This window comes from Clytia hemisphaerica, unplaced genomic scaffold (genome assembly GCF_902728285.1).
Source record: "Clytia hemisphaerica strain Z4C2 unplaced genomic scaffold, Clytia hemisphaerica genome assembly, whole genome shotgun sequence".
In the NCBI taxonomy this organism is placed as follows: domain Eukaryota; kingdom Metazoa; phylum Cnidaria; class Hydrozoa; order Leptothecata; family Clytiidae; genus Clytia; species Clytia hemisphaerica.
In genome coordinates this window covers 1,456,146-1,474,406 of record NW_027103962.1, presented here as the reverse complement: position 1 = coordinate 1,474,406, position 18,261 = coordinate 1,456,146, and the positions used below count along the sequence as shown (strand labels likewise).

Here is an 18,261-nt window from a genome sequence, read left to right as displayed (position 1 = left end):
AAAATGTCTCTTAAGTGTAATTTGATACTTTACTTCTGAAACACACTGTATTAGATAAGAAAAGTGAATTGTAATTGAGGCACACTGGAATGGAATTTGATATTGCATAATTTACAATGGTTTCTAAGACAACAAAATGTCTACTCGGTGTAATCTGATACTTTTTTGAGACACACTGTATTAGATAAGGGGAAGTGAATTGTAATCGAGGCACGCTGGAATGGAATTTGAAATTGCATAATTTACAATGGTTTCTAAGATAGCAAAATGTCTACTCCGTGTAATCTGATACTTTTTTGAGACACACTGTATTAGATAAGGGGAAGTGAATTGTAATTGAGGCACGCTGGAATGGATTTGATAGTGGAAAATTATCAATGACTTCTAAGATAGCAAAATGTCTACTCAGTGTAATCTGATACCTTTTTGAGACACACTGTATTAAATAAGGGGAAGTGAATTGTAATTGAGGCACACATAATTCTCAATGACTTCTAAGATAGCAAAATGTCTACTCGGTGTAATTTGATATTTTTCTTTTGAGACACACTGTATTAGATAAGGGGAAGGTAAATTGTAATTGAGGCACACTGGAATGGAATTCGATGTCAGAGAATTTTCAATGACTTCTAAAACAACAATATGCATCGTCAGTGTAAAAGAGAGGAAGATGGAAGTAAATTTCAATATTGAGACACGCTAATTTGATATTAGATTTTTTCTTAATGAATCATACAGCGAATGTCACGCTATACTAAAGTTTTTTCAGAGTAATACGTATTATTGAAAAAGAATTTCCAAAATGTTGCATTGTCTGGAGATCGTGCTTCCCGTCGTGCTTATTGCTCATTTTTTTATAAAAAACCTTGAGGTACCGGGGTACCTACAATAATGGGCAATTTGTATTGGGAATCACGTATTTCGTTATTTTTTGCAATTTCAAGTTCAGGCCCTTTTCCACTTTATTCCATTGTGATTTTCAAATTTTGTTTGATTCCCCTTTTTTTCCAAACATTATTTCTAGCATTGCAGGCAGCCAACGAAATCTCTCAAAAGGTCATAAAAATCATTAAACTTTCGACCCCCCCCCTAAGAGTTACCAAAAATGAAAGAATGCCGAAATAAAAACCTTTTCTTGCCACTAAAGCCTAGATTTCAAGATCAAGTCTCAATCCAGAAATCCAATATTTTGGTTTTTTTATTTTTGACCTAAAGACTTATCCGATTTTCGAAAATCCGATGCCAATCACATGTCACTTGGCAAGCCTAGTAGTACTCCCAATAAACTTGAGTACTTTGTGACTGCATCATCAATTCACAAAAGTTTTTAAAGAAAATCACAAAAAATCTTGATGGTTTACCTTTGACAAGACGATGGAGCTCCAGGAGATTTCAAAACCAGATTTTACATGAATTCATATACAAAACTCAAAGGTCTTCTTTATTATAAAGACAAACTATTTTCTCATCAAACCATGCAACATCCATTTAGGACTACTCCTAGAACCACTGAAATGAATATGAAACTTTCATAGAGATCTTTTAACTCTTTTCTTTACTATTTTCTCTTATTCTGCACAGGCAGGCCCCTTCGCATTTCAAAATTACTTTAAATTCACTATAAACGTATCATTCGATAGGGTTTTTCCCTAGTATTTGTATCAGACCTAATGTTTGTAGGCTATAATCTATAATCAACTTTCGTAAACTTTGGTACAGAGAGTAGATTGTCCTGGTTTCATGAGTAGTTCAAGAATCCGCATGGTCACAGGCCACCGTTTCAGTGGTGTCTGGGAAAAATTTTCTGGGGCCAATTTCATTTTTTTAAATCCCGCCCATTTGATTTTAATATGGCGCCCCTTTCCAGCAGTTTCTCAGACAACAACTACATAAAACGTGGCCCCGCCCCCTTGCCAGAACGCTACTGCACCTTTTACCTTAGTGCTTAATTCCTCGGAGTTGCAAGACTAGACGTTTGCAAGAACATTTGCAATAAAGTATTTGGTTTTTATTGACGATAACATAAAAACGTTACTTATTATTATAAAGGGTTTCGATTGAAGTGCTCTAGTCGGTCACACAGACCACATGAAAGAGATATCCTCTCCAAAGAAAAATATGATACTTGGCATTTATCTCGTAATGTGGGTTATATTATGACGTTAGAGTTGAGAACGCTTATTTTCAGGTACGTGAGTTCTGTACCAGATTGTCTTCTGTTGGAAACGAGTTTAAAAAATTTCCGTTGTATGTCTGATAAGAGTTTTGAAAACGTTCATCAGTTTTAGGTATTAGCTTTAAACTTACGTAGACTTACTTGGTAGTGCAAAGTTAAAGTAAAATTTAGAACTTTAAAGCTTCAAATTGTTGTTATGCTGTTCTTAATTATGGAAAATAATTCGGGTCTGTTAGGCTTCATATAAGAATATCACCTTGACCTTTTAATAGACGATATCGGATTTAGATAAATGCAATGCATTCTGGTTTCTAGGGACTCTCAAAGGAATTATAATAGATCAATTATAATAGATTATAATTCCTTTGAGAGTCCTTAGAAACCAGAATGCATTGCATTTATCTAAATCCGATATCGTCTATTGCTCGAAATTCAGCAAATCCAAACACAGCCTTATTCTCAAACTGTGGTTGATTTTTACGACTCCGAGTCTTGTCGTTTTTATAAAATTGCTCTTATAAAACACAATGTATTCAAGGTACCATCTCTCTAGCACTGATTTTGACAGTTTTAGCGGTCATTTATGACGCATAATAAAGACAAATAGTATATTTACGAACCACAAAGTCAGGTAAAAGCTAACCCGGGGTCCACATTTGGCTTTAATAGACTGGATGGCGCGAATAAGTTTCCCGGTAGTATATGGCAGTTCTCAATTTTGAGCTTTTTCTTTTGCCAGATTTTAGTTGTTTTTGTAATGTAAGGTAAAAATAGGATGAAGCAATATTTTGATTTGAAAATAAGGGATGCAGATCTGTTAATCATGTTTGTTTCCAATGCTTAATTATATTTTTCAACTCCAAGTTGTTTTTTATTGTTTGGATTTGCTTTGTGTTTTTCTTTAAAATGGAGAACTCTTCAAATGCTCCTAGTCTACTTCACTGGACTCAGCGTCATCAAAAATCATCAAAAAGCAAAGTTCAGTCAGAAGTAAGCTCTAGTCTAGGTAAAAGCTTCATTATCTCCCAAAAAATTACAATCAACCATAAAAAACGTCCATTCCTTCCGCATAGCACAAGCCCGGCGGAAGGGAGGTTGAAGTCTCCCTGCTTCCGCCAGGCCTGTAAGCATAAGATGAACGTTGAACAATAATTGCCAGAAAAAATTGCAGTCAACCAATACTATAAAGCAATACTTTCACGCAAGCCATACATTTTCCCATACAGGCTACCATCTTTCTTTGCTTAGAAATCTCTTCGAATATTCAATATTTCATTCACAATATTTTTTGGTATTACGCAATAATGTATGGGTATGTAATAAATTATCATAAATTATGCATATTTTTGTTCAAAGGTCGCCATACATTTTGCATTCAGCCCTTATTCATGGTTTAACCCTACAATGTAACTTTTCTAACAATTCTTTTATATTAAATTCCACTTTTTTATATCATGAATTCAGACGGTGTTTTCAATCGGTAAAGTTCAAAGAAACTTGCAGTAAGGCTCAAAAGTCCACCTTTGCAGTGTATTTCTGCTATCTTGAAAAACATCGGTAAATTTGCCAGACTTCCCCCGGTAAACGACACCAGGTTAGTTTAAGTTAGATTTTAGCTGACAATAAAAGAGGTGCAAAATTGTACACATTTCCCCTACAAAAAAAGAAGGAAATTAAAAACAACAAGATTCGCAAAAATGCGACCAAATATTTCCTTAAAAATGAAGGTCATTATTGACATATACTAGCAAGTAGCTGTCGCTAAGAATGCCCCGCAGACCCGGGGGGGGGGCAGCTGGGCAAAATGACCGACGGGTATGTGCGGGCCCTAAGGGTACCTTTTCCAAGATGTTTAAAATGCACTGTAAGGGTCGGAAAAACTAAAGATGCAATGTAAGGGTAGAAATTTCAGAAAATTCTTGAAAAATCGAGATATTTTGCCCAAAAATGCTAGAATTTTGACCATTTTTTGCACGAAAAGGATTGAAAATTTGGGGGAAGATGCACTCTAAGGGTACGATTTTCATCGAATTTTGCTGCACTGTAAGGGTGCAATTTTAAAAGCCAATTTTCGGCCCGCACATACCGTCAGTCCGCAAAGCCAGTGCCCCCCCCCCCCCCCCGGGCCCGCAGAGCTTCCTATATCCCTAAGTGAGCAAAATTACGCATGTGTAGATTTTAAATTCGTTTTATCGATAAAATTTAAGTTGGAAGAAAGCTTGGTTTCAACTTTACTTTTGAGATGACATGGGATAGACGGTCGCTCACGTCTCAAAAAGAGAAGTTGTTATTGATTTGATTCTTATAAAGTAGATGCTTATAATAAAAATAAATATGCTCATCTTTTTCGCCATCCTTTGTTTACTTTGTAAGAACTAATTACCGAAAGATATATTGCCTTCAATCAAGAGTTATTGATTTGATTCTTATAAAGAAAATGCTTATAATAAAGATAAATATGCTCATCTTTTTCGCCATCCTTTGTTTACTTTCTAATAACTAATTTTCCAAAGATATATTGCCTTCAATCAAGAATTATTGATTTGATTCTTATAAATTAGATGCTTATAATAAAAATAAATATGCTCACCTTTTTATCCATCTTTTGTTTACTTTCTAATAACTAATTACCGAAAGATATATTGCCTTCAATCAAGAGTTATTGATTTGATTCTTATAAAGTAGATGCTTATAATAAAAATAAATATGCTCATCTTTTTCGCCATCCTTTGTTTACTTTGTAAGGACTAATTACCGAAAGGCATATTGCCTTCAATCAAGAGTTATTGATTTGATTCTTATAAAGTAGATGCTTATAATAAAAATAAATATGCTCATCTTTTTCGCCATCCTTTGTTTACTTTGTAAGAGCTAATTACCGAAAGGCATATTGCCTTCAATCAAGAGTTATTGATTTGATTCTTATAAAGTAGATGCTTATAATAAAAATAAATATGCTCATCTTTTTCGCCATCCTTTGTTTACTTTATAAGAACTAATTACCGAAAGATATATTGCCTTCAATCAAGAGTTATTGATTTGATTCTTATAAAGTAGATGCTTATAATAAAAATAAATATGCTCATCTTTTTCGCCATCCTTTGTTTACTTTGTAAGAACTAATTACCGAAAGGCATATTGCCTTCAATCAAGAGTTATTGATTTGATTCTTATAAAGTAGATGCTTATAATAAAAATAAATATGCTCATCTTTTCGCCATCCTTTGTTTACTTTGTAAGAACTAATTACCGAAAGGCATATTGCCTTCAATCAAGAGATATTGATTTGATTCTTATAAAGTAGACTTTCTTTAGGCGCTAAAACGGGCGTCAGTCAGGGCGTACGGAAGGCGTTTTGACACGGGAAATTATTATTATGACGGAGAAAGCCCGTTTTAATAAATATTTCCCTTTTGGAAAACGGGAAATATTTAAAAATAGAATATTTTTGAAATCGCATTATTGAGCCACGGTAATTATGTAAAGTAAAGTAGTTAAGCGAAGTTAAGTTCAATAGTGGTTTGGGAGAACGCGACGGTCTTTCGAATAACTAATTATTCCACATAAAAGTAATGTTTTTGGAGTAATTTGTTATTCAATAGACCGTTGCGTTCTCATAAATGACTATCTGGAGACATATGACTATTCCTGTCTTGATTGTAGACTTCTTCTTTCGTGGTATCCAAGCCTTACGAATCATCGAAAAACAAGTCAAATAAAAATTTTACTTCCAAAACTGGGTAGAGAGAAGTAGAGTAGATCGAAACAAATTCGTTTAAGGTTTGGCATTGAAATATTTAGCTAACCCATAATCAGTTTTGGAGAAAATTAGTCCCCCCTGCTAGTGATAAATAAACTAGAAAAGGGTTGCCGGCAACCGATATGTGTCGGGCAGGAGGGTGGTAAAAAATCTCCTTTACTTGTACGCCTCCATATTGGATCCTGGAAGTGCTTTCAGAGTATAGCCAATACCATACCGAACCAAAGAAGAGTAGCACTCAAATGGCGGAGGTAATGTCGACGATTTAAATTTAAACTCTAATTTAGACTATTGTTAAATAAATAATAGGATTAGAAATGGTGTTTACAAGTGTTCCTAATGAGTTAAAACACTTGCTCAACCTGCATCAAATTTAAAGTGTATAAAAGAGCCAGGATAAGCATTGGTAAATAAGAAGATACAAGTAAAGAGATTCAATTGGAAAACGTCTTTGATACTTCGTTTTAGACACCCCCTTCTCACAGACTTTTTCAGCCAGTGGGAATATAAACATAATTGACTGAAACTCGATGGGGATTGATATTCCAATATTTTTATGGCTGGGGATTTCAATTCTTTTGTTTTCAAGTCTGAAAATTCAGTGAGGATTGGTTTATTTGAATATTTTCAGTGGGGACCAAAATAGGAGGATAATTTCCCACCGGGGGCGATATTTTGGACGCAATTTTTCCAGCGAGAAGGGTTCACATTGGGTCTGTGAGAAGGGGGTGTTTTTAGTTACTTTGCTCGGGACAGTCTTTCTGCTTCCCTGTCATGCAAATTTATTCGTCTTCTCAGTTCACTTTCACTTTGATTTCGTTTGCGGATCGTTATTTTTTCAATGATGATCAAGGGAAAACAACTTGCATGCGCGTATCACTGTAACATATTTCCAAGAGGCTTTGTTTGTATGAAATACATATAATACACCATTTGATGTTTGGCTGACTTTCCATCTATAGTAGAAACAGGTTGCAATACCAGTATTGAAGATTCCAGAAATAAACAATGCTAGGTGTATCCTTATTCTTGTAACTATGTTATGATATCGTATAAGCTTTATTGAATTGCAATTAGTACGTTAGATTGTGTTAGTTAATCACTAGCAGAGGGTTAAATTTTCCGCAAATAAAAACTGATAATGGGTTTAGAAATTTCTGACTGGCCTCAATAGTTGTAAAACTGACTTTCCTTGTGATCAGGATTTTTTGAAACTTTTCTTGGTATTTCAAAAAATAATCTTGCTATGGGAATGTAACCTCAATTTCTATAGCCGTGATTTTTACGCAAGATTTGATTAATTTGCTTTCAAGTATCAATCAGTTTATGAAATCAATACCAAAGACGTCTTGAAAAGAAGAAGTCCATCCAAATGAAATATTTAAAGTGATGTCTATTGAATGCCACTATCTCAGCATGAAAAGACGCTTTTGCGCTGTGATTGTCATTCATTATTTAATACATTTCATTTCAATATTTTCTTGTACAAAGATTTTTGACTTTCATAAATACCGCTCCTGTTCCTGTCCTTTGTTTTCTTTGTCTTGTTTTAAGGGCCCTCAACTATCTGCTAGAACGTTGACCCTACATAAATTCTTGTTTTCTCATTGTATTTATTTTCCAGTCGGCATCTCCTAAACCCATTGACCAGGCTTACTATCATGTGGTGAGATATTCCAAAAATCAAAGCTCAGGCGGCAGGTCAATTCATGAATTATTAAACCATACAATACGCTTACAAAATCAATGTACTTTACGAATGAAGAATGAATCAAATTTTAAACAGTTTATATATCAGATGTTCAATTGATTGTGATATTGAATCAAAATATAATCAAAATTCAAATTGTTACAAATTTCGAGAAAAAGAAAGAACAAACAGTGTCTTGCTGTGCTCCCCCGCTTTTACTTTCAATCGCTAAGAAAAGGGAGAGGCTTAAAAAGTTTTGTTGGAATCCAAATAATCGGCCAAGACAAGATTGCGACAAAGAATTGTGAATTGATATCGAGAATCAATCAAGCTGTCAATTTTTGTATTCTCGGCTAGTTGGATAAATTAAATCTCCATATTTGGTGTTTTTAAGCTTTGGAGTTTTCACAAGCCTTTGATTTTGGGATTTCTTTTGCATCAATATTCTCATGGAGTGTTAGAGTCGGCGGTGGAACTTATTATTATTGTTTGAAGGAATGAAGGAAGCGATGGACTGGATGTTGGTTCATTCGCTTTTGGCTTTGCTCCTCTTTACAAAGTAAGTTTGTAACTTATGTAATATATGATGGTGGATTAGCACCCTTCTCACAGACCCACCGGGACCCCTTCCCACTGGAAAAATTGTCCAAAATATCGTCCCCGGTGGAAAATTATCCTCCAATTTTTGAAAACAAAAGAATTGAAACCCCCAGTCATAAAAAATATGGGAATATCAATCCCCGAGTTTCAGTCCGTTAACTTTATTCCCACTGGCTGAAAAGATCCTACCGGGTCTGTGAGAAGGGGGTGTGTTAGCGGCTGCCGTTTAAAGCCCACAAACTTCTATCAGAGAGGAAAGTGAAGTTGCACTTTAATTGGTCAACATCCCGGCTAAAAACTGCTATTAGGTTTTATACCTAAAAGGTGAGGACTGGGCCTCTTTCTGCAAATTAGTCCTGTGGATGGAAAATTTTTACCGAGCCAACGAATTCGATCGAGTTAAGGAGGTATTTAGGTTCTCAACTCAACTGTATTAATATTCCTTTTTTAATAGGACCACTTATGGGATGCCCAAGGTCAACAAACCATTCGGCAATATTACCGTCTCCTATTGTTCTGTTGCTAAGCGACAAATTGACGTCACCAGTTATTCGGATACAGATACAGGGCCGTTGGAAATTCAATTTTTGGAAAGTACCAAACAGTTGTTGAAAGACATGCCAAGATATCCGTTGGTTGGATATTCAGAAGCGGATCTTACCATTTACGTTGTCCCGTCTACGAAGACGGTTTACGGGAATCAAGAGTTAGTTTTCTACATTCGAGCTATTAATACGGTAACGAAAAACTTTGTGGACGAGGAAATCTGGATTAACTTTATTGGTTATGAGGACATCCCAGAGATCAACTATGGTTTTCAAACTGAGAATAAACTTTTGCTAACCAACGTTAACAGTCAAGTCTACTATTTTTATCAATTTGTTGAAAATGTTCAAGAATTCTTTGGCTGGCCAATCAACAGTCGGGTCATCAATATATACGATTATGAATTTTTATCAAGCGGTGGATTGAATATAAAATATCAGAATTGTACAATCAGGGAAACACCATGTGACGATGGCGCGAATTTTCGTATCTTTACAAAGTATAAAGGCTCCAAGGGAGATTTTGCCGAATACAAACAAGCCATGCTACCAATCTTTGATGCTTTACCGGTGACAACTCAATCTATTGGTGTTTGCGAGATTCCCAATAACCAAGCGATTATGCCTTGGATGGAGTATTTGCGGATTTATACGATCTTTCCGGAGCCTTGGTATAGCTACATCTCACCTTACCCGGGAATCTTCGAAGTGAATTTCGATCAGGTTTTCACACATGAGAGTGGCGATTTTGTACGATACGAGCTCATTTACGGCCCCTACGACCCAGTGCCCAAAACCTATTACCAATTTTTTCATACCAATTACACTTTGAAAACCAATACGCTCTTCGTACAATTACTGGATGAGGCGTATGTTTTTATCCCGCCACCCGCCCCGCCACGAAACACAAGTTGCAATTGTCGTATGATCAAAAACCAGTTTTCAGGTTTCGACCAGCGTAACATGCAGGGAAACTTTCGACCGGACATTTTCATATACGGAAATTTCGAAGTGCCAAAAAATTATTACTTGGTCACGTTTCATTTCCATAGTTTTAAGACCCACGGTTGGGATATACGTGTTAAACACATGCATTATTTCATGAACGCCACTATACGCGCGCTCGGTGAACAATACCGCACTTGGATATTCTTAAAAACATTCTACATGGACGCAGGTAATGCTACTTGGGGTTTACGCGTATTCCCAGGGTGCAATTTTACAATGATACGCCATGTTCAGAAAATTATGTTCGGGTCTTACACCGAAAAAACCGTCTCAGATTCTTTCAACACGTCATTGTCTACTCAATTCACACTGACCGGCATCACCGAAACTTTCCAAGGAGCTTGTAAAATCGAACCCCCGTTCAAGAAACGAGATTTAGACATTCTCCAAATACCTCTATGTGGAATATACCGTTATCAAATCCCTGAGGATACTTTTGCGGACAACCAAGACGGGGGTACTCGTAACCTCACCATCAAATTAGTTGATAATACCGAGAAAGCAATTGCAGATTCATCGTGGATAGGGTTTGACACAAAAACACAAACTCTATACGCCAATCCGACATCATCGATGTTATCAACAAGCAATAGCCAGCGCCTTTTTACATATAAATTCATAGTGACTGATTCTAGTAACCAATCTCTTGTGTGTGATTTCAGTGTGCAGATCACTGGTGGTAATGCACCTCAAGTAGCCTATAAAATCACCATCAAGAGTGACTTCGATTCTTCCACAACTTCAAACACGAAATCCTATACTCTGGCAACTAAAGTATCAACATGGACAAAATCAGAATCAAATTTCTTGCTGTTGGACAACCAGTTAACATCTGACAAACAGACTTATCTGTCTTTCTCACAATGTTCGTGGAGATACGACCCATGCGAGACGACCAAGATCGATCAATTTCATGACCAGTTCTTTGATTCTTCAGGACAACCAAAAAATGACTTTCTAAATCATCTCGGACCGCAATTCTCCAATATTCAAATGTCTTCATCTACCTCAGGCCCTTGCATTGACGACAAGCCGCCGAAGGTTGTTGATCCTTGGGGTCCCTTTACCCTATCATCATGTCTCACTTTTAACCAATTGGTTCCTGAGAATACCTTCCTAGATGATGAGGAAGGGAATGCAAGAAAGTTGAAGTTGACATTAAAACCAATGCCACCGAGAAGCTCATTTCCCGAATGGGTTTCTTTTGATACTGCGACCCAACAAATAACTATGGTGCCCTACAACGCATTGGCTGACCAAACTTTCCAATTCGCCTTAAATGCTGAAGACAGTAAACAGCAAAGTGTTTCTCAGAATCTGCAATGGACGTTACCATCAAATCCGGAGCCTTTATCGCACGTTGTTGAAATGAGTTTCCAAGTTTCTTCGGCAGCATCTTCAACATTGAACACTTTTACATCAGTTTACAGCCAATTGAGAACAAGCATTCAAACATATTTCACAAATGAACAATCTGATTTTGTGGAATACTCATCTCTGGTGTTCGGCAGTCAAATATTGACAGTCAAATGGTGTCATTGTGGTATTTCCAGGACTCAATGTGAGAGAAGTCGTATTGAAGCGTTCAAAGATAGACTAGTAGCCAGTGATGGTGCTGCAAACTCCAACTTTAAACAATCATTGCAAGCTAATTTTGATGTTATATCAGTATCAGTGAAACTCCATGGAATCTGTATCGACGAAGAATCAAATCCAATAGTTGAGAATCCAATACCAGATCAAAAAATTCAATACTGTGGTTACCTAAAATATGAAATCCCTGAAAATACATTCTCAGATAAAATTGATGGTGGAACTAGAGACTTAAAACTAACTGTGGAATATAAAGGATCAAGTACACTTCCGGACTGGATATCATTCTCAGAGTCGAGCCAAGAATTCATTGTTTTCTTGATCTCGTCAAAACCAGCTGCTAATAATATTACAATGTTTGATGTTACGGCTACCACCGAGCGTGGTAAATCAGTTACCACTAACATTACATTCGTCATTACAGATACTCCCTTACCTAAAGAACGAAAATACGTCAAATTTGGACTTTCAAGTCAAGCATCACTGAGCACAACCTCAGACCAGACAGCCACTCACCAAGTCCTGATTTCGTTTATCAATAAAGTGGCCACAGTCTATGGCTTTACCGCTTCCAGGCTAACAGTTTATGAGTATGGTTCTCAAGTAATGTCTAACTTGCAGTTCCTTTCAGTTAAAGTTATGAGTTGTGGATTTCAAAACTGTTCTGCTGGACAGATTGAGAAAATGACCAGACCAGAATTTGTGGCTTTCGACAAACAAGGTATGATTACATTTAATTACAGAGCCTTAACCGGCTCTCTACCTTGCCTGTTTTAATTTATAGTAGGCAAACAGTAAGTGTTGGCAGTTAAAGTCTTTGCTTGAAAATATCGAAAGAAGTGATTGCATTGACGTCAAAAGAAGGGCAATGCATTAAATTTAGACAACCAGCTTTCTACCCTCTTTAGTTCACAATTAGAATAGGTATGTTGCCGTAATTTACACTATGAGAAAATGAAAAATTAGATCTCGAAAAAAAACTTTTCAGCAAGCTCAGATCTTATTCTGTTTTTGCTAAAACTGAGATTTAAATGTCTTAAATGGTGTGCGACTAAACGCGACTAAACTCCTACCTCTCAATAGATCTCACCAATTTTTCTTTTATTCACTCAAGGTTTTCAGCCCGATTTCAGTATTATGAACTCTGATATGTTCGTTGCACAAACAAGTGAGTGCCAAGATGCAATAGTGCCACCTGTCAACTTGCAAAACCTACAGCCATTCAGTGTGAGAAGATGTACCGCCTTTGAGGAGGAAATCACGGGAGAGGTATGTACAGTCCCCTCCCCATAACTGAAACGCTAACAGAATACTCGGGTAATGGGGAGCTCAAACTGACCTTTATATACCCTGGACCAAGTTTCTTAATCCCGGCCAAGCGAAATCTTTGATCGGAGTACCCTAATGGTGCTGCCTACTCAATAACAGTGTAAATGTATCGAGAGCGCTAGGATCTACTTTCCCTAGAAAACTTTTGATGATGTAGCGCCGTTAGATGTTAATTCTTAACACTACAATGGCTTCTTTACGGGTACCAATTCAAAAAAAACTTTGATCAAAGATGGTGGATATAACTTGGTCCAGGGATATATAAAGGTCAGTGGGAGCTCATTATAACTGGTACCATGAGTACCACGGCTTTGAAATGTAACCTGTGGCGACGGAATGTAAGAATTTAATTGCACTCTGAATAAAATCCTCATTTTTCTGAAACTCGGTTGGGATTTCCATTCGATTTAGGAATTAGGGGGTCGAGTAGTGGTGAGCCATTTACAAGAAGATGGGTTTCCAAATGTTCAAAAGGTTGAAAAATGTATTTTTTTACTTTTTATCAATGTATTGAGCTCTTTCAGAAAATGTCCGTACATAGGGGTGGAGGATATAGTGTTCGGGGGTAGTGAAAAATCTACCAAATTTACCTTGTCTGGGAGGTAAATTTGCTCTGTTTAGGGGTAATTTCGCCCTGTTTGAGGGTAATTTTGAATGTCTAGGGAGTCAACTGATGCTTGTCCGGGGGGCAAACCTACTGTCCAGGGGGTCAAAAGTCACAATGTCCGGGGGGAGGGAGTAAATTTCCAAAAAATGTTATATCTTCCATATCCCGTATTCAAATTTTTTCTGGAAAAGCCTATTACTATTTGACAACTTGTCTTTTAACTTCATTGACAGATTTTTCAAGATCGTGCAGGTTTTTCGAACCTCCGTTTCTTAATCATGACTGTTAATGAACAACCTATTGATCCACAAAATTCATGGATTGCTATCGATGGTGCAAAAATTACTGGTAAGATAATTCGATTCTCTCCTTAGCTTGAACACGTTTCATTCGTCTTTTCAGTCTCAACAATGCCATATTAACCTTACTCCATATCTTGTAATTTTCATGAATCGAACACATTGCATTCCCCGTGCGTGTCGGGTTATTGAAACTCCACTGAATAAGCCTGTACCAGGCCAGGCGATCTTATCGTCTACACAAGATCTCTAAAAAGGGGAATAGTTTAGGAGGCGGGACAAATTTGAAAATGGTGGTTAGTTCGGGGCGGAGTAAGCGTTTGCAGAGGTTCTTACAGTGTCTGTTCCTAACTCTACCGCCACTCTTTTTCCTATTAACCGCCCTGACGCCCTGAGTCTGCGCATATATATTTTCCCGCGTTTACCGGCCCTCTAACGGACGATAGCATCTTCCAGTACCAGACAAACACGGCTTCTCGATTTTCTGAAATGTAAAAAACCTGAAAATATAATATAACAAAATGCTATCAAAAATGTTTTTTTTTTTCGAGCTCTTCAAATCACATTCAGCAGAGTTAACGGGATAGTTTGTTCGTCGACAATCTGATCTAGGGCTTGAATATTTTCCGACGCCATCTTTTATTTTGGTTTTTATTCTTTAACGAATCTTCAAATCAAACTTAATTTTTGCTCCATCACTTGTTACGCGGTGGCAGAGGGTCAGGGAACCATGTCCCCTCCCCAACGGTGCTATTTTAAGGGGGTGTCAAAAAAGAAAATTATGTAATTTAGTAAACCCAGCTGCAGCAATCATTGAAACGTGAAAATACGCTCATTTTTTACAGAAGTTGAAGCCCTTTCACAATTACCTTGCATTGTATTGGGTAAAACATTGGTTTGCTTTCTGCTCGCTTCGCATGCAATTCAATCATTGGGGTTGGAGCCGGCCAGGACGCAAAAAAACAAAATAGCTTTTAAAGGGCGCCAGATTTTCGCATTATCAACCCAGAAAATCTCTCTTGCTACCCCAGCTGGCACACAACGTTGTTTCAACGTTTATCTAATGTTCATAACGTCCATATAACGTTAGATGAACGTTGAAACAACGTTTTGTGCCAGCTGGGACGCCACTGGTAGGAAGGATAGTCTGACTCTCGCACTGCTTTAGAAAAAGGGATTTGGTAAATAAGTACCCATGTGAATATGAATTCTTCTACTCAGGGAATCCCTAGCTAGCAAGATAATATTATAAAATTTTATCTTGAAACTTTTTCTAAAAACTTTACTTTCGATTTTAAAGGTGTGGTAACTAATGCCGTCTTGAAGTCAGGAGTTACTAAATACAATGTAACTATACGAGCTATCAACAAACACAATTTACATAGCGATACGTGGGTGCAAATTACTATCCTGGGTACGGCGCCTCAGTTGTTCTATCAGTATGAAATGACGGTGACGGAAGATTCAAGTTTGACGCAAAGCTCGCAATCTCCAGGGCTAGCAAGGCAGATTGATATGGTTAAACGGTGAGTGATATTTAATTTTCGTATGTTGGTACTACTGGCTAAATATAACTAACTGCATTCATCTTACACATCAACAACACCGTTTGCACTATTTCTAATTTTTTCCTCAGTTCATTCGTTTTTGAAATCGTAAAACTTTTTGTTCACTGCACGCATTCTTTGTTTATGCTTCCTTAATAAAATCTTTTGTTTTAAGGGAAGCCTCTACCCTACCCTTAAGACAATAGAGCTTATGACTCTTAATTAAGGAAGATCGATTAAAAATTACAATACTACGCGTTCGACTCTTTGTTAAATGAACGTTCTGTATTGTAGTCAACAAAAGATTCTCCTAACTACATTTTTATTAAGGAAGGTCTGTAGTGTGAAAACAACCATTGGCGCGTTTAGACCAGCCTGGCATTTGTAATTGCTTGCAGTATTCTTTTGAATTCTATTGTTCCGCGCAATTGTTCGGTTTGTCAAATGCCTAATGATGCCAGCGTGTTGGCATTACGTTGGCATTTGAAATGCCATTTTGAGCAAAGGAATCCCCTTTTCTGGCATTTCAAATCAAACAAAGGAACCAAAACAAAGAGAAAAAATTACATTTTTGATTTTTAAAGTATTTGCACGTTTTTTATTCAGTTCTTTCTATAGATTGTAAAATTTGCAAAATTTGCCATAGCCTAGCCCTACGGCAAAAAGTTTCAGTCTTAATGACTGCAGTTTTTGAGAAATTCCATGCTTTTCATTGTTTGATCTGTCAAAGTTGAACTTGAGGGAATCACCTTTTCAGTAATGACTCTAAAAAGACGATTCCTTAAATGCCATGACAGAAAATACAATGGAAAAGCTATTAAAATCGAATCCCTCATGAGCAAATGCCAAATTACAAATGCCAGTTGGTCTAAACGCAGCCATTGACTCATTTCCAAATTGAGTTTCCATGTGTATTTGTCATTTGTAAATACTGTATGTATCCCCAAAGGTACCTAAATATTTGTAAAGGTTAATTATATCTAATGATAATGGTAATAACACTTTGTAAGAGGTCTCTGTAATAGTTTCATGTGGCAATCCGTGTAAAGGGATGCTATTCTCAGATTGTGTAATAGATTAGATAGAAAGATAATCCAATAGATTAAAGGTTGAAAAAAATGAAAAAAAAGTACTTCATCGTACTCTAGACTATTTTAAAAAATTTCATGTTTTGATATTTGAACCAGTCAAGAAAATCTCAATTTTTTTATCATCAAACTCCTTCCAAAAAATTTTCAATTACATAATACTCCTCTAAAATATCTTTCCAACGGTGTATAACTTGTATTGTTTTTTGATACACTAGATTGAAGCAAATGTTCACGTATGACATTGTCAATGTTGTTGAATACCAGCAGATGATCAATAATAAGCAGTTTAACTTGATTTGGAGTGTCTGTCCTCTACCAAACAAATGCACAACAGAAGGGCTTTCGGAATCAGAAAAGAAATTGATCCAGGCCGGCCAACCAACACAAGAGCTGATCAACCTTCTTCAAACTGAGTATGCACAGTCTGTTCCTCTAAAGAATCCTGCATTGTAACACACATGCGTAATATGTCGTTCTTTAAACCATATGTAGTTTTTTTACCGTGATAAACAAAGAGGTTCGTAGGGGTGGACAAACTAACCGGGTCGGGGTTGTGGACGGCGAAATTCATCGTCTTTTATGAAATTTGTCGCGTTCTTTTTGTCTATTTTTAGTAAATGTAGGATTCTTTAGATAAACCCCTCGCACTTGGGTCTGATTTTTCTATGATGCAATAAGCGAAGATTACATAATAACATTGCATAATCTTAGCAATCAATAAAATGAAAATTAAGCGCTAATAAATTGATCCGCTTTGAGTTTATCCCGACGCCAAAATAATGTAACTTTTTGGACTCATGACGTAATCTTTTCACTACTAGTTTTGTAGTCAAAATGGCATCTCGTCCTACAAATGGTCTATTCATGATATGCACCATTGCAATGTCTTCCACGAACCCAACAGCTGATTGGTTGCAAGTGACGTATTGACTGATTTTACGTCACTTACAACCAATCAGCTATTGGGTCCGTGATGTAATGTCAGAAGACATTGCAATGGTGTATATCATGAATTGGACAGCCAATAACCCTTAAAACTAACAATTTGTTGCTCCTTTCCAATCAGATATCAACTGAATTCTATCCAATCAAAAGATTCTGAAGCATGCAGCGGACCACTTAATCCACCTGTACCCACACAAGACCCCTTGGAAGTGGAAGTACCTCTGTGTGGTGGGTTTCGTTACCAGTTCCCTTCTACATTATTCACTGACGAAGATGGGGATGCCAGGAAACTTCATTTATGGCTTTTAACACCTTTAGGTAAGATCTCATTTGATGGTTGATTGCATTTGATTTCTCTATTCTTTTTGGTTATTTCCCAGTTCTCCTCATCAATTTTTCCCCAAAGTTTTGGGCCCTCACTTCAAACGCCTCGCTGGGGCCCATGAACATAGAAGGATTTGACAGGACAAAGCTCTTAACTGTTTCTATCATTGTTTTTACCAGGTGCACGAGCTGGTGCATTCCATGATTGGTTATTATACATTGAGAAAGACCAAACAATAGAAGGTGTTCCAACATATGTTGATGGTGCTCTATACAACAAAGAAAAGACGGAACTGAAATTGGTCGCTACTGACTCGACAGGTATACTATCTTACCATAGTCCATATAAAATCCCTGGTCTGGAAGGCTTTTGTTTATTTCCATTATTTCTTACTCGAACTTGCGTTGAGAAATTAAAGTCTGTCCAGATATAATTGGCAGTGGAAACAAGAATGCCTGTAGCTTTTGACAGTCAAATATAATTATGGAAATATTTTTTGCTTGTTTTAGAGAATCAAGAGCGCTATATTTCAATGTATTTTTTGTTGAAAAATTCGCGATTTTTAGCGGTTAAATTTGCGATTGCAAAAATTGAGCTTTTTTTCTACTTATGCTATAACGTTCATTTTTACACTAGTGGTAGTTCAACCTTAGGTTAAGAAGTTTGTTAAATTTCAAGGAAAACTAAAAAGTCCTTCGGAAGATATGGGACCCGAAATACCCCTTGGTAGCACTTTTCTGTGTTAT

The 18,261-nt window shown here is 36.8% G+C and overlaps 1 protein-coding gene and 1 long non-coding RNA gene across 2 annotated transcripts in view; both read left to right on the top strand.

The window, feature by feature from the left end:
- The window catches only part of LOC136810253 (uncharacterized), a 59,290-nt gene extending 51,625 nt beyond the window's left edge, over positions 1-7,665 (top strand). The window contains exon 6 of the long non-coding RNA XR_010847081.1: positions 7,561-7,665. This is a non-coding gene — a long non-coding RNA (uncharacterized lncRNA). The remainder of the gene's footprint in view (positions 1-7,560) is intronic.
- Positions 7,666-7,828: 163 nt separating this feature from the next.
- Positions 7,829-18,261, top strand: part of LOC136810252 (uncharacterized) — a 42,108-nt gene continuing 31,675 nt past the window's right edge. The window contains exons 1-8 of the mRNA XM_067066824.1: positions 7,829-8,185; positions 8,681-12,093; positions 12,487-12,641; positions 13,542-13,656; positions 14,908-15,133; positions 16,461-16,658; positions 17,312-17,508; positions 17,695-17,835. Of these exons, the coding sequence (XP_066922925.1) occupies positions 8,124-8,185; positions 8,681-12,093; positions 12,487-12,641; positions 13,542-13,656; positions 14,908-15,133; positions 16,461-16,658; positions 17,312-17,508; positions 17,695-17,835 (4,507 nt within the window). The 5' untranslated portion in view covers positions 7,829-8,123. The remainder of the gene's footprint in view (positions 8,186-8,680; positions 12,094-12,486; positions 12,642-13,541; positions 13,657-14,907; positions 15,134-16,460; positions 16,659-17,311; positions 17,509-17,694; positions 17,836-18,261) is intronic.